The following is a 15,857-nucleotide window of genomic DNA, read 5'->3' on the forward strand; positions in this document are numbered from 1 at the left end:
TCACTTTTCAGTTAAAATTTAAACACCTAAGAATAATTGTGTGTTAATTACAGAGTTCAACCAATAGTACTAGAACAAAAAAAATACTAAAGTGGATAAAGTATTACATTGTACATCAACAGTCAAGACAAATTACTGTAACCTCAGGAAAAAATTGCAGAGGAAACTCTTCAGGATCTAGTGGATGTGATAAGGCATAAAATACCTTAATTGAATTTTTGAAGTTATGGTAAACAGTTTAAAGATTACTATATTTTAACATATTTGAAAGCTCAAGTGTTATGAAGTGTTTCAATTGAACTTTTTGAAATTTGGTTTGGAATAGTTTTCAATACGTGATATGTAGTGATACAGGGATATAAATTTCAGACATGCATGCTATAAGGCAGCACATCAACAAATACAAAATTCTTTGTAACAAGGTTTTAATAGGTATTATCCTTCTAAAATTAAAATTTATTTCACTTTTGCTTCATTTTGTTGCACAAAGGAATATATACTTTCCATCCCACCATAGCAAGAATTATCAGTTTCTGTAGAAATCCCAGTACTTTCTACATATTACAGTATTTTTCTTGGAATGGGATAGTTTCAATATTTAACAGAATGTTACTCATAGCAATTATCGATGTTTTTGTAAAAATCATAGTATATCCTATAAATTATAGTATTTTTCTTTGAATGGGATAGTTTGATCTTTAATGAAATGTTACTGTGCTTGGCATTCTCCTCCCCTTAGTTGAGAAGTCAATTTGCTAATGTTCCAGAGTTCTTTCAGACCTCACTGTGCAATAAGACCATGCTCCCAATGCTAAAGTCTCACATTTCAAACATCACGAGAAATTTATATCAAAGCATCCATTCTGACTTTACTTTTTCCTCCCTTCACCCTCCCACCACTCTAAAGTGAAAGAAATCTATATTTCATCTTTTGTTCAGAGTAAGACCTGGCTTTATTACTAAGCAAGTTCAGATAGCATTTCCCAAAGTTCAGTCTCCCAGCTGACTAATACATGACCTTCTCTGCTGGATATCCAGTTAGACTGCTTGACTAGTTTTTGTCATTTGGTTTTCTTAGCCCATGACCACCCTGTTGGTTCTTGCTGGCATTAGCACAAACGACAAGTGACCTTTTGCCCTGGCAATTTAATCCAAATTGTAATGTGCATTCCATTCCTTTAATGTTTTCAATTCAGGTAAGCACTTTTGTATTTCCAGGACAAGAAGTGGGCGTAAATTTTTGAAACCTGTTTCTTCACCTATACATGTAGTATGCATCATATATTTTATGTGTCTGAATTCCCATTTCTCACATCCATATTTTATTTGTGCATGACTGTTCTCATTTCAGTACCAAACAAAGGACATATAAGCTGAGGTTTTTTATAGACGTCCAGTAAATTGCCAAATAAATATTCCTTTGGTACTTTCTATGTGCACAGAACCATGCTTATTTCAGAATATACATTGGTAAACAATACAATAATATGCATGTTTGAAAATAATAACAATAATATGCACATTTATGCCTATGTATGTGTATGTATCTGCTGATTTAAAAGTTAGTGATATTTAATACAGTTTCAGATTTTCATATGTTCTTTCCACTGAAGTCAAATTATTATGAGCTATTTTCAAAAAAATATAGATGGATTAAGTTTGCCTTTTAACTTATAAAAGAGCTTTCAGTTACCAAAGCCATGTGTTACCATCTGTGCGAGAGCATGTGCCACATTTTTTTATGTTTTAATTTATGAAACCAATATTGCTCCCAATGAAATACTTATAAGCTTGGAAAGTTTATTAAATATCTTCTTAAGCCACTTTTGTTTATTTTATGCCTAGTGATTCTAAAATAGGGTTGCTTGCTTCTTGAGCATTGAAGAGCCAGTAATGCTAAAAGAGTCATTTTCTTATCTCCTATATCAGATGTAAACCTTGTCTTAGAAATATATAACGTGGCCGGCACCGCAGCTCACTAGGCTAATCCTCCACCTTGCGGCGCCGGCACATCAGGTTCTAGTCCCAGTCGGGGCGCCGGATTCTGTCCCGGTTGCCCCTCTTCCAGGCCAGCTCTCTGCTGTGGCCAGGAGTGCAGTGGAGGATGGCCCAAGTGCTTGGGCCCTGCACACCATGGGAGACCAGGAGAAGTACCTGGCGCCTGCCATCGGATCAGCTCGGTGTGCCGGCCACAGCGTGCCAGCCGTGGCGGCCATTGGAGGGTGAACCAACGGCAAAAGGAAGACCTTTCTCTCTGTCTCTCTCTCTCACTGTCCACTCTGCCTGTCAAAAAATAAAAAAATAAAGAAATATATAACGTGTTTGTTTGCTTGAATCTTTTTTACCACTTACCTTTTGTTTCTGGTAATAAAAGACAAGTTTTCTACAATTGAATAAAAGAATAATATTTTACCTATATAATTATTTTTAGCACATTACATTTTCCTAATACAGGTTTTCAAGCTAATTGACCCTGGGATTTTAAGAGGTAGTTTTTCTTCTTAAAGTTAAATTATTTTCCTTTTTGGAAAGAATCTTAGTACTTTTTTTTGAACTATAACTTTTCTTTTAAGAATAGATAATTTGTAAGGTCTTTTTCAGTAAGCTTATCTCCACTGACAGGAGCATGAATTTAATCTACTTAATTCTCTTCAGCAAGTCATTCAGCTTGGCCTCTAACGAAAGGATCATATTTTCTTAGAAACAGTTATTCATCAAGAAAATTCCCTGGTGACTGGTGGCTCCTAAATATTCAGAATTATATTATCTGAAAAATTAGAATCCTTGGCTTCAAAAGTGTTTTATCTTTGGCATTACATTATTTCATTTTTTAAAAATGTACCTGAATATTGAAGGGAAGATTTTTTTGTCTTATTAAATAAATGAAGATAAGTTTGAACTATTAAAGATAAGCTAACAAATAGTACATTCCATAGTTGTTTTTCTTATAGAGAAATAAGATGAGTAAAAGAAATCATGTATCACAAGTCTACAAATACCAGAAAATGGATTTCAGTGGTATGGATTTCTAAAGAAACAGTTTCAGAACACAGCTAGTTAGGTTCACTTGTCCTTTTTTTTTTATTTTTTTAAGATTTATTTTATTTATTTGAAAGGCTGAGCTACAGAGAGAGAATGAGAGAGAAAGAGAAAGAGGTCTTCCATCCACCAGTTTACTCCTCAAATGGCTGCAATGGCCAGGCTTGGCCAAGCCAAAGCCTGGAACCAGGAGCTTCCTCTAGGTGTCTCCCATGTGGATGCAGGAGCCTGAGCGTTTGGACTGTCCTCCACTGCTTTCCCAGGAACATTAGCAGGGAGCTGGATTGGAAGTGGAGCAGACAGGATTGGGACCAGTGCCCATATGGGATGCTGGCGCTGCAGGCGGCCAGTTCACTCCCTGCACCACAATGCCACCCTCTTTTTTTTTTTTTTTTTTTTTTTTTTTTTTGGTTGACAGGAAGAGTTAGAAAGACATAGTGAAAGGTCTTCCTTTTTTCATTGGTTCACCCCCCAAATGGCCACAATGGCCGGCACTCTGTGGCTGGCGCACTGCACTGATCCGAAGCCAGGAGCTAGATGCTTCCTCCTGGTCTCCCATGCACTTGGGCCATCCTCCACTGCCTTCCCGGGCCACAGCAGAGAGCTGGACTGGAAGAGGAGCAATTGGGACAGAATCCAGCACCCCAACCGGGACTAGAACCCAGGGTGCTGGCACTGCAGGCAGAGGATTAGCCAAGTGAGCCATGGCGCCGGCCCACCCTCTGTTTTTAATTTTAATTTTTAAGAAAGAGAGACGCTGGTGGGGATGGGGAGGAGAGAACTACTGTCTGCTGGTTCACTCCCCAGCTGCCTGCAGTGGCTCCCACTGGGACCAAAATCAGGAATTGAAACTCAGCCCCAGTCTCCGGAGCACAAGGGTAGCAGGAACCCAATTGCTTGAGTCATCATTACTGCCCTCCAGGGTCTGTATTAGCAGAAACTGGAGTCAGGAGCCAGAGGTGGATACTGAATCCAGATACTCTGGTGTGGAACAGGGACATCTTAACCAGCTCTTAACTGCTAGGCTGAACACCCGCCCCACTGTTGCTTTCTTAAGCTTTGCTTTTTTTTCCTCTTCAAATTTATTGTGAGTTTGTGCCATGTTTAGGTCATCTCACGTAACAGAACACTGAACTAAACTGAGAATTTCTTCACATCTCTGTTAAGTCCAGTTTGTACTCACTTAACTATGGTAATAAAAGAGCAATTTTATAAGGAGTATGCTGTTTTGTAAATGAGCTGTTTAAGTAACTGGCAAGAGGATTACAAAATTTAACTTTCTTAAGCCTAAAAGTATTTCATTAATTATTCAATTCTGATACAAGATATTACTTCATTTTTACTATGTGCATGTTGTCTGAAATGTCACATATAACCAGTGAATACATCCTCATCACCTTACCACTTTGTTTTCTTCTTTCTGTTGTTTTTGATAGCCAGGTTTCCCTTATCCATCCCCTCATCATCACTCCGGTCTGATCTCCTCTCCGATCAACTTTGAACACATCTATCACATGACTGTTAATTCTGCTGAAAAATTTCTCTCTCCTGATTCCATAAACCCTGAATATTCCCCGCCTCTGCGCTCTGTCCCTGGTACACCCAGCTTTATGACTCTGAGGGTATGGACAGCTGAGTCAGGTGTTAACTTGTACTAACCATGTATGGATATCCTGTTGCCTGGCCTAATAAGTAATGCTACTGAGGTGGTACCATTTTGTGAACATTTTCCTTTGACCTTTTTCTCTTCAGCTTTGCCCTTCCTCTGTTTATTTTCCTCTTCCAGTTCTATTTTGTTTCATCTTTTGAGAAAAAAGATGGAAGAATAGAGAAGATTTTAATTTTCATTTTTGAAACTATATTAGAGATTCATAGAAGGTTTTCTCATCATAGTATTTTCTATTACAGATACCATTCTAACAATAGGCCCTAGTGAATCTTTATTCTGTTTAAAAAAGAAAAAGCAGAAAGCATTTACAGAATTTCTGAATTTTTTGTAGCTAACTATGGTATAACCAGTTCAATTTGGAGGCCTTTTTTTTTTATATTTAATGAGATTAGAGTCTATGGTAGAGCCAATCCACAGACTTTCTGTCTACAATAAACTCTTTTTGAAAAGCTTAGCAATCCTCCAAAAAATTTGTATAATACTATTACTGAGAAAGAGAAATATATTCAAAAATAAGGTAGATTTTATCATCTTGGAGTTGCTGATACTCGTGTAGTTTCAACCAGGATACGCTCAAAGAGGAAGTAAACAATGCATTCTGTGTTCTGAAGGACCATGGCATCTGTTGTTGGTCTCTTCTGTTCAGCATTTTGTCTTTGTTACCAGTGACTTATAAGTGGGATGGAGAGCTGGTGGTCATTAAAGCTGAATATCTATATGACCACCAAGTAAATATGCTGATACAAACTTCAGGGAAACATTTTCTGAAGTTAATTTTGCAGATAATGAAATATTTAGAGCAGACTTTTCCCATAATGCCTCCTGACCTAGAAAAGTTAGTAACATTTTTTTAGGAATATGTCTGGTAATTTTCCAATAAGAAAATTAACCAAAAGAGTGAGAAGTTTATTTTTGTTTGTATTGTAAAATTATTCTAAATTATTCTAAATATCACCATCATTAAATTTTAATGTCATTTAAATATCTTAATTGACAAAATAAAGGTAACCATGATAAAATAAATCTGAGTTTGCTTAGTAACAGATTGTAGGAAGTGGAGTCCAGGTGAATGTTATGTAAACTACTCAGTCAAGAACTTTTCTTGACAGAAGTAATGAAAGTGTTGCTTAAGTTAATCGTCTCTGAGTAGAAATGCCACTCTATCAGTGAAAGTTTTACCTTAATCTTAAACATGATCACACGTAGAATGAGAGGCTTAGCTTTCTAAGCTGTTTATGATGAAGTTTATTATTAATTGACTGAATGATAGACTGTTTTGTTATAAAGCATTTTTCAGTATATCATTCCTTTGTTACTTCAGCATTCACTGTTACTAAGGAACAGTGTGTTTTATAAGGTTAATTTTTGCCATTTATTCTAGGGTAAGTTTATTTTATAGAGAAGGAAATTACCAGTGTATCTTAAAGCTTATATAAAAAGTAGAAACAAAATCTACAGTTTGATATTGCCATCTCTTTTTGAAAAGCTTTTCTTTGCTATGCTGTGCACATGTTGCTTGTGTTTTCTGGGTTGCTAATGTTTGTGTGAATGATAAATTGCTAGTGTTGACTATTTCCATCTTAAATTTCTTTATTTTCTTAAAAACGGGTAATACATTTGCTCTAAACAAATAACACACTAGGAATTACATGGATTTTGCAAATTTGGTCTATAAACCAAAATGGCAGTGGTTGAATTTAGGGCCAGCTGACCAACCAACTTTCAGTATGTGTGATTCTTCAAAATGTATGATTTGGAGTTTTTCAAGTCATGTTATTGCTTGTTTCCTCATTGCTAGCCTTGGCTTTCCTTTAGCTGTTTTTCCTTAACTTTTTCTTAGTTGTCTCAGATGCACATGAGGAATCCAATAGTATGAAATTATTCTGAACCATGACCTCTCCTTTGGGTTTCACAATTGCATAGCAACTGGGAACCAGTTCTAGATTTTCATTAAATAACTAAAAATATTTTTAGCTTTGCTAGTACATTTCTTTATTGTTTGTATCTTTTAACCTCAAAAGCCTTAAATGTATGTGTTCATTTCATTATATTCCATGTTGTTTTTGAACTATATTATAGACAAGAAATTATTAGCATGTAAATCAGATTATTTGAAGAATTTAACACCATTTAATTCATCAATTACCAGAAAATATTCTGCCCAAACAATACAAGTATAAATGCACTTTGTAAAATCTTCAAAATACATGCACACATATATCAATATAAACTAGAATATTATGTGTTCTACAGAAAGGATTTGAAAATTCATTCATTACATTGCCAACTGAATTAATCCCAGTAGTTGAAGTAGAAAATTGGGATTGTAGATGTAACCCAAGTATCTTATTCGGCAGCTGTTTTAGGTGTTAGAGTTCAGTGTTATTATTGTTAGGTTTTAGGATTTTATGGTTGGAAGGAGGAGATGAGTGGCTAAAGTGAAGAAGACTTTATTTTAGGGAGGACAGAACAGGGGGTAAAGAGAGAGTGAGTGTTGAGCCTGCCTGGGCAGAGAGCAGGGGTTTGAAGCCGGGCTTCACTCCCTTTGAAGAGCAGGCAATCCCTTCTTAAGGAGTTTTGGGGGGAGGCACAGAGCACCACATGGACCCTGCCTAGGTGGGTGGGAGACATGCAGAAAGGCTCCTTGGTGGAATTCACAGTGCATTTGTTTCAGCAGTTGGAATGTCCCAGGTGAGGGGCTTTATGGGGCAGTAAACATTCTCCTAGACTTTAGATTGACTACCTGCACTCAGTTTCATCAGTCCTGGGGGATCAGGCCCAGTGTTTTAACAGTCATAGTAGTAGTTTATAGCGTAAATGATGACTAATGAAATGAAGTTAGAAACAGTCACATGGGGCAATTGTTTGTCCTAGCAATTAAGACTCCCATTAAGATGCTCTCAGCCCATGTCAGCGTTACTGGGTTCAATACCTGACTCTGGCTGCTTACTTCAGCTTCCTGCTAGTGCAGACCATGAGAGGTGGCAGTGAGAACTCTATTAATTTGACTGTCTGCCAACCATAGGGGAGACCTGGATTGAGTTCCAGGCTCCAAACTTCAGCCTGGCCCAGCCCCAGCCATTGCAAGCATTTGGGGGAGTGAAACAACTGATGAAGAGCTTGCTTGGGCACTTTTTCTCTGTCTCTCCCTCCCCTCCCTCTTTCCCTTTCTTCCTCTCTCCCTCTCCGTGTGTGTGTGTGTGTGTGTGTGTGTATAAGAGTCTCTCTGCCTCTAGAATAAATAAAAATTTAAAAAGAAAGAGTCACATACTATATTCTTACTAAATAACCAGGGCAAACTGCACTGAGGTCACCAATGAGTGAGCTGAGATTACCAGAGAATGAGTATAAACGATAGGGTTCCTACCAGTAGTATTCCCCAAGTTTTATGTGTCTAAAGGGCAGGTACAAGGACATTTAGTTAAAAAAAAAAAAGTATAATTTAAGCCTTTTCTCTTGTGAAAACTTGGAAAGCATCCAGCTAAGTTAGATCTCTAATGATATTGAAGATTATAATTCCTGAACAATTCCAAGTCATACCACAAACACTAATTGCCAATGTGTGGCAGGTAGATGAGTAAAATTATCTGATATGTTCTTAACTTTAAGATACCAGAAAAAAGAATGCTTACAGATCCTCAGTGATTTAAAGATTGTGTGTGTGTGTGTGTGTGTGTGTGTGTGTTTTGACAGGTAGAGTTATAGACAGTGAGAGAGAGAGAGAGAGAGAGAGAGAGAGAGAGAGAGAAAGGTCTTCCTTCCGTTGGTTCACTCCCCAAATGGCCGGCGCTGCACCAATCAGGAGCCAGGTGCCTCTTTCTGGTCTCCCATGCGGGTGCAGGGCCCAAGCACTTGGGCCATCCTCCACTGCACTCCCGGGTCACAGCAGAGAGCTGGACTGGAAGAGGAACAAATGAGACTAGAACCCAGCCCCCATATGGGATACTGGTGCCACAGGCAGAGGATTAACCAAGTGAGCCACAGTGCCAGCCCTGATTGAGTGCTTTTGAAACAGTAAAACAAGGTAGAGAATTCTAAGTTTAAAATACACTAATGGGACAAATATTGTTGCACAGTGGGTAAAATATCTGCCTGCATCACCAGCATTTCATAGGAGCACCAATTGGAGACCCAGGTGCTCCGTTTCAGATCCAGCTGTCTTCTAACACACCTGGGCAAGCGGAGGATGGCCCATGTCTTTGGGCCTATGCACTCATGTGGGAGACCAGGAGGAAGCTCTTGGCTCCTGGCTTCAGCCTGGCACAGCCCCAGCTGTTGCAGCTGTTTGGAGAGTGAACCACCAGATGAAAGATCTCGCTTTCTCTTGTCTCTCTCTCTTTCTCTCTCTGTCTCTACCTCTCTCTGAAACTCTGCCTTTCAAATAAATAAAATAAATCTTTTAATAAAATACACTAGTTATTTTAATACTAGCCTTGTGTTCTCTTATGATTGAGAAAAGCCTGAGATAGTATGGTCAATTCTTCTTAAAAAGATGAAGAACTTGTTAGCACTTAGAAAATATATTATCTAGTAACTGTCTTAGTGGTTGTGGCTATCTATTTATCAAATTGATCCTTTGGAAAAGTCACAAAACTTGAATTTTTGACTACTTTTTAACGTGACTTTTTTCATTACATTTTCATTATACAGTTACATACTTGCATGAATTTTGTAACTGCCTTCTCTTCTGCAGATTTGCTGTTGTAAGTAAAGGGAAAAGGGACAGTTGTATTGCACAGTGCTGTTTGAGGTCCTTATTAGAGCAAAGAAAGGTACCTACTGGGACTGGACTAATGGTCTTGTTTATAAGGCATAATTACTTCCTAAAAGAGCTCTGTGGAGCAGGTGTTATGTGCATACTAAAGCTCAGAGTTGAACAAGCCCAAAGCCTGCTGTCAGTGAGCTAGTGGCACCTGAGTGAATGTGATCTGTATCATTGTGTGGCCTGTGCTCACCAGCTGCCCTCCAGCCTCTCTGCTAGGTTTGGGGATTGTAAGGGTGGTGGGCTGTGTACGGCCAGCTAAGTCATACAGTGTGCTCTGCCAAGGCAACCACAGGAACTTGAAAAATTCATTAAGTATATAGCAGACTAACTTTTGAGTTGATAATTTTGTATGGCCTGTGATGGGCATCGTAAATATACAATTGGCCCTTGGCAGACAAAAGGTTCCCACCCCTGCTGTGCTGCTCAGCAATAGCTGATGGAATTGAAGGAAGCTGGCTGACAGTGAACACCATGAGTTTGTAAAATTGCTATCATTTTTGTGGCAATGAAAGAAAAATTGATAGGAACAAGGGAATTTTCCAATTGAATGTACTATAAGTTAAAAGAAATCCATACCGTTAGTATCAGAAAATGCTTAAATGAGACTAGGCCCATGTCCATACCTGGAGAAAGCATTGTGATTGGTAAAATAGATGTTAATAATATGGTATATGCAGTTGCAGTAAATGTGATTGCAAAGAATATTGAAATATTTTCCCCTCCTCTTGGCTTTTGTCAGCCCCCAAATCCCAACCTCTAAGTCTTAGAAGCCTGCAAGGTTCCTGTTCTCAGCTATGCTGAGACAGCTCATTCTGCCCCTACCTCTGTCGCTTGCCTTTACATGTGTAGGATTGGCACAACATTCCAAGGGCTGTTTTCATATCTGGGACACTAAAATTATTCAACAATTAGTTGGAGAAATTTCAAATTAATGTTTACAAGTTAAATAACTTCACCCAGGTTGTAGTTGTTGCAACATGATTTTCTTTACAAGATTTATTTGTTTCAAAGAATTAACAAAGAGGGAGGGAAAGACAGAGACATCTTCTATCTGCTGGTTCACTCCCAAGATGACTGCAATGGCTCGAGCAAGGCCTGGCCAAAACCAGGAGCCAGGAACTCTTTCCAGATCTCCTGTATGGTAGCAGGGGCCCAAACAATTGGGACATCTTCTTCAGCTTTTTCCAGGCCATTAGCAGGCAGCTGGGTTGGAAGTGGATTATCTGGGGCTGGAACCAGCACCCATATGGAATGCCAGCATTGCAGGCAGAGGCTTTGCCAGGTGCGCCACAATGCTGCCCCACAATGTGACTGAGTGTGTGAGCTGTTACAGATGTCTGGTGACTGAGAGTGTGAACATTTAAATGGCACACCTGGTCTCACATCAATAATTCTCTTAGAATAATGTAGTTTTAGCTGACTTTTCTTCCAAATAGACTTACTTAGCTGTTGAGTTACCTAAGCAAATAAAAGCCCTATGAATAGTGAGAATTTTGTTTGGATTATCTGCAAATGTCCATGTAATTCTACACTTGACTGTCACATCTAACCATATAACTTTTACTTACTATTTCACAACCAAAAAAAAAAATCCACTGATGCTTGTTTCAGTAAGTATGAGGATAGGTACTTATCCTTGATTGGGATGAGATTTACTTCATGTTAGGGTTTTTTATGTTTGTGTGTGTGTGTGTGTGTTTGTGTGTGTTTTACTTTTGTAGGTGGGAGGGATTATGTAATCTGATGTTCCTTACTCTGTATTATTCTGGTCAATGGAATTTTATTTCTTGGTAATTACCATGAAAATTAGACTTCTCTGCAGAAAATCTCTTTCTTTATGGCTGAAGAATGTATCTTCTCTTTTGCTTTAGAACCCTCGGCCTCAGGAGAGTCGGACAGTATTCAGTGGCTCAGTCAGTATTCCATCTATCACCAAGTCCCGCCCTGAGCCGGGTCGTTCCATGAGTGCTAGTAGTGGCCTGTCAGCAAGTAAGTGGCCTGGGCTGCCTCCCTCCTGGTCCCCTGGGTGCCATGTTCTTCACCTGTGCATGCTCTGTGCCTGCAGAGCCTGCTGAGTAATGCCTAGTAGACATGAGTGCTTGGTTAAGAAACAGTCCTGGATTCTAGAGCACACAGTCCATTTGAGATACAGAAAAGATCACAAATCCTGTGACAATGAAGGAAATAACAGAGTGCAATAATGGAGAATAGCAATATGTAGCTGTTGGGGATAAATTCCTACTTAAAAATCAGATCCCTTCCTTAGAGGAGGGTGGCTATGATAGTGGTGAGGGAGTGACAAGAAATACAGTGGGAGAGGAATGTAAGGGTCAGATCATGGGACTTGGAGAGTAAGGTAAGACAGGACCTGCAGTACAGAGATTTCCTTAGAAGAGCTGAAGTGAAAATCTCCCATGGCTGTTGACAATATGGAAACTACTGGAGCTATCTTCGCATTCCTATCAAGGCCCTGAGTGAGGTAATCAAACTTGGCCTTTTTGAGATTCCTGGTTGTAAGGTATGAAAAAAGACCATCCCAGGAATTCCAGGTGTGGTTTGCTCTAGAAATGCCCCTTATTGGATCCAAGAATAGTCCCAGCTTGTTTAAGACATGTCTAGAAGAGTAGCAAGACAAGGAAAAAGGAGAATATATTGTCAGTGTTCACAGTAAAAAGCAAGGAATATTCCGCACCAAGACGCACCATGGCTTTGGGATATGAAGTCAAATTAAACAGTGATTTTCACCACCCCTATCCCAGTCCACTGGAGGATGGGCTTGCAGGGGAACCTCTTAGACCCTGTTAGCACACAAGGTTGCATGCCGTATCTCCAGAACCACCGCATGAGACTGTGGACTTAGTGAGACCACCATTCTGAGACTGTCATTTTCAAATTTTCCTTGGCCCCTTGTGCTGTTTCATCAAAACAGCCTGCCTTGTTTTTTTGTTTTGTTTTGTTTTATAAGATTGAAGTGATTGAATGTAACCTTCCTTTGAAAGGAGTAGAAACACGTCATAGGCCCCTTCACCAACCTCTGTCTTGCATTTTATTCCTTGTGTATTGAGTTTTCAGTTCCCACAAAGTCCTCATAAAGTAAAATTGTTTTCTACTTTTTTTTTAAAAAAAAAGATTTATTTATTTTACTTGAAAGAGTTACAGAGAGGCAGAGAGAGAGAGAGAGAGGTCTTCTATCCACTGGTTCACCTCCCAGATGGCCACAACGGCTAGATCTAGGCAGATCAAAGCCAGGAGCTTTCTCTGGGTCTCCCACGTGGGTGCAGGGGCCCAAGGACTTGGGCCATCTTGCATTGCTTTCCCAGGCCTTAGCAGAGAGCGGGATCAGAAGTGGAACAGCCAGGACATGAACCGGCACCCATGTGGGATGCCAGCACTGCAGGCAGTGGCTTTACCTACTATGCCACAGTGCCGGCCCCAAAATTATTTTATATTTACCCATAAGTAAACTGAAACTCAGAAGGAAAAAAAAAATACTTGCTTAAGGACACACTGTTAATAGAAGAGCAACAGAAGTCTCTTGAAGTTTGGATTTTCTATTTAGAATGACAAAATTTTAAAATAACTTGTAATTTTTTGTTACCTGAGCACTCAACAAGACATTAACTTAGAAGGAAAATCAAATAAAAAATGACTTAGTTCTTCAATTAGGTTATATTCCAAGGAGACAGAAGAACCACATCAAAAAAGCAAAGAATACATTTCCGAAGAAACAAATCAATGAAAACCAGTGCTTGTCTAAAGAAAGCTCTATCTAGAAACTGGTTGGTAGGAGGTAGAATGTGGAGAGAGCAGATCTAAGGAGGGAGATTAAATTAGTGGTTCTCAACCCACCCAGGGTGCAGTCTTGCATCAACAGGAGAGCTTCTAAAAGTTAAGTCAAGAGCAAGTGTTTGGCACAGTGGTTGGGACACTCCTATCCCTTATAGGAGTACCTGGTTTAGAGCCCTTACTCCACTCTGCATCCTAGCTCCTGCTCAGATGCACACCCTGGGGTCTCTGCCACGCACACAGGGGATCCAGATCCAGATGGAGTTCCTGGCTCTTGGCTTCAGCCTTGCCTAGCCCTGGTGTTTCTGGGCATTTGGAGAGTACACCAGTGGATGGGAGATTTTTTCTGTCTCTCCTTTTCAAATACAATAAATAACTAACTTTTAAAAATAATTAAACCAGAAATTCAGCTGTAATTGATCTGGGATAGGGCCTGGGCACTTTTCAGGCTATGTACTACTCAGTATACCCCCAACACTGCTGGCCTATGTAGTCAGTTTTGGTGTCAGGAAAATGCAAGCCTGTCTCTGACTCATACCCAGGAGCTTAGTCAAGAAGCAGGAAAGAACAGGGTTAAAGGGAAATTACCAAAGATGCTCTGCCAGGCAGGCTTAGGCTCAGTTCACTTACAATGGACATGTGTTTTAGTGGTCACTAGATCACTGTGATTTAAACAGCTGTTGATGTTTTCACTGAATTCGTAATATTTTTTAAAAATTGAGATGATTAAACCAATGGAAAGTTGAAACAATCACAGTCTGTGTTTTAGAGTTGTATGAGGGTACCTCACAAAGTTCATGGAAAAACAGAAAAGCACAAAAAATTTTAAAACACATGTATATGAAAGATCTTTATAAAAGGTTCATAGAAAATGCATGCTAGGAACAAATTATGCATAGGTTTCAAGATTTGCACCCCCAAAAAACATCTTTTAATTCAGTTTTCCATGAACTTTTAGAAGTATTCATGTACTGAAACTCAGCTGTCTTTTTTTTTGACCAATGATTCTAATGTTGAAGTTTAGGAAGACTGAAGGATTTTTAAGGATTTTTATTAAAGAATAATAGTGAATGCTAAGAGCTTTAAATAGGGGGCGCCAGTTCTGTCCCAGTTGCTCCTCTTCCAGTCCAGCTCTCTGCTGTGGCCCGGGAAGGCAGTGGAGGATGGCCCAAGTGCTTGGTTCCTGCACCTGCATGGGAGACCAGGAAGAAGCACCTGGCTCCTGGCTTCAGATCAGCCCAGCGCCAGCCGTAGCGGCCATTTGGGGAGGGAACCAACGGCAAAGGAAGACCTTTCTCTCTGTCTCTCTCCCTTACTGTCTAACTCTGCCTGTCAAAAAAAGAGAGAGAGAGAGAGAGAGTTTTAAATAGGTACTAATAATACCCCCAATATTTTCAAAGGTTTTTTTTTTTTCTTTCGGTGAATCCTGATGATCACCCTGTTATATACCCCAACTCTAAGATACAAATAGTGTATGAAAGTGCTTCTTTAGGTTTCCTGTGTTGTTTCTGAAAGTTCTCTAAAGGTGAAGTGACAGTGCTCTGTCAGGTGGCATGGTATCAGCCTGGAGAGGGCTTCCCCAGCTTCCTCTTGGAGCACATCTGCTTTGAGCTTGCCACATGCCCAACCCTGGGCCAGGCCCTGGAGAGGCAAGGACACCACATCTCTTAGGAGAATGGCAGGCACGTGTTTCTAAGCTGATTTCACAAGTTCTGTGAAAGACGTGAGCCCCTGAGGATGGCAAAAGCTTTTGAGACAGAACTGGGTGAGGGGAGACTAAACAGCATTCAGTGGGAATTATTAGCAAGCAAGGCATTTGAGCAGAGGACACCATCTGGAGGGTGTGGTCCACTCAGCAGAGTTCCTCATGGCTGGAGTACAACAAGAACAAGCGGGCAAGACTGCTGGACTAGGGGTTGAGGTTGCTAGATCCACTCTCTTTAGGGCAGTGTGACTCTGGGCCGTGGTGAGGATGGCGTGTCATCTCTGTAGTCGGGCACTTTCTGAAGGCCTGCCCTCTTCTACACACGGTGAAGTTTTGCCTGATTGTTGTACTGTAGGATCATCTGCTCAGAATGGCAGCGCATTAAAGAGGGAATTCTCTGGCGGAAGCTACAGTGCTAAGCGACAGCCCATGCCCTCTCCATCAGAGGGCTCTTTGTCTTCCGGAGGCATGGACCAAGGAAGTGACACCCCAGCGAGAGACTATGACGGAGAGGTGAGGGGAGCATGGGTAGCAAGGACACCTAGAGACAGGCTAGAGGTCAGCATGTATCAAAATGACCAGTGCTTTTACCCAAGTAATCCCACTACCTTGAGCTTATCCAGGGTGGGTGCCAGGGTGGGGTGGGGAGGTCCATATTTACTTGCCATTAGGGTGGCAGAGCCAGTTCTGCAATTTTCCCAGAGGTGTGCAAACTTCCAGTGGCTTTTGTGTGAAAACTGCATTTCTGGAGGCCAGGAGAAAGCACTCTAAGCACTTGTTAGGCCTTGTTCCTCTGAGCTTTCAAAAGGACCTTTATACTAGCAGTAAGTGAATCCCATCCTTTGGTCTCAGTGGCTGGTGGGGACCCATTGTGACCCCTTTTCTGTCTCTGC

At 40.2% G+C, this 15,857-nt stretch overlaps 1 protein-coding gene across 20 annotated transcripts in view; it reads left to right on the plus strand.

Moving 5' to 3' along the window:
• Window positions 1–15,857, plus strand: part of CDC42BPA (CDC42 binding protein kinase alpha) — a 349,867-nt gene that overhangs the window by 329,686 nt on the left and 4,324 nt on the right. For 11 of the 20 annotated variants that reach the window (XM_051820816.2, XM_070055638.1, XM_070055640.1 and 8 more), the window contains 2 exons: window positions 11,345–11,462; window positions 15,320–15,477. In XM_051820816.2, coding sequence (XP_051676776.1) covers window positions 11,345–11,462; window positions 15,320–15,477 — 276 coding nt within the window. Of the gene's footprint in view, window positions 1–4,475; window positions 4,662–11,344; window positions 11,463–15,319; window positions 15,478–15,857 lie in introns of all 20 variants that reach the window. The other 9 variants (XM_008268130.4, XM_070055639.1, XM_070055637.1 and 6 more) reach the window with 1 other exon arrangement.

Source organism: Oryctolagus cuniculus, chromosome 13 (assembly GCF_964237555.1).
Source record: "Oryctolagus cuniculus chromosome 13, mOryCun1.1, whole genome shotgun sequence".
Lineage (NCBI taxonomy): Eukaryota > Metazoa > Chordata > Mammalia > Lagomorpha > Leporidae > Oryctolagus > Oryctolagus cuniculus.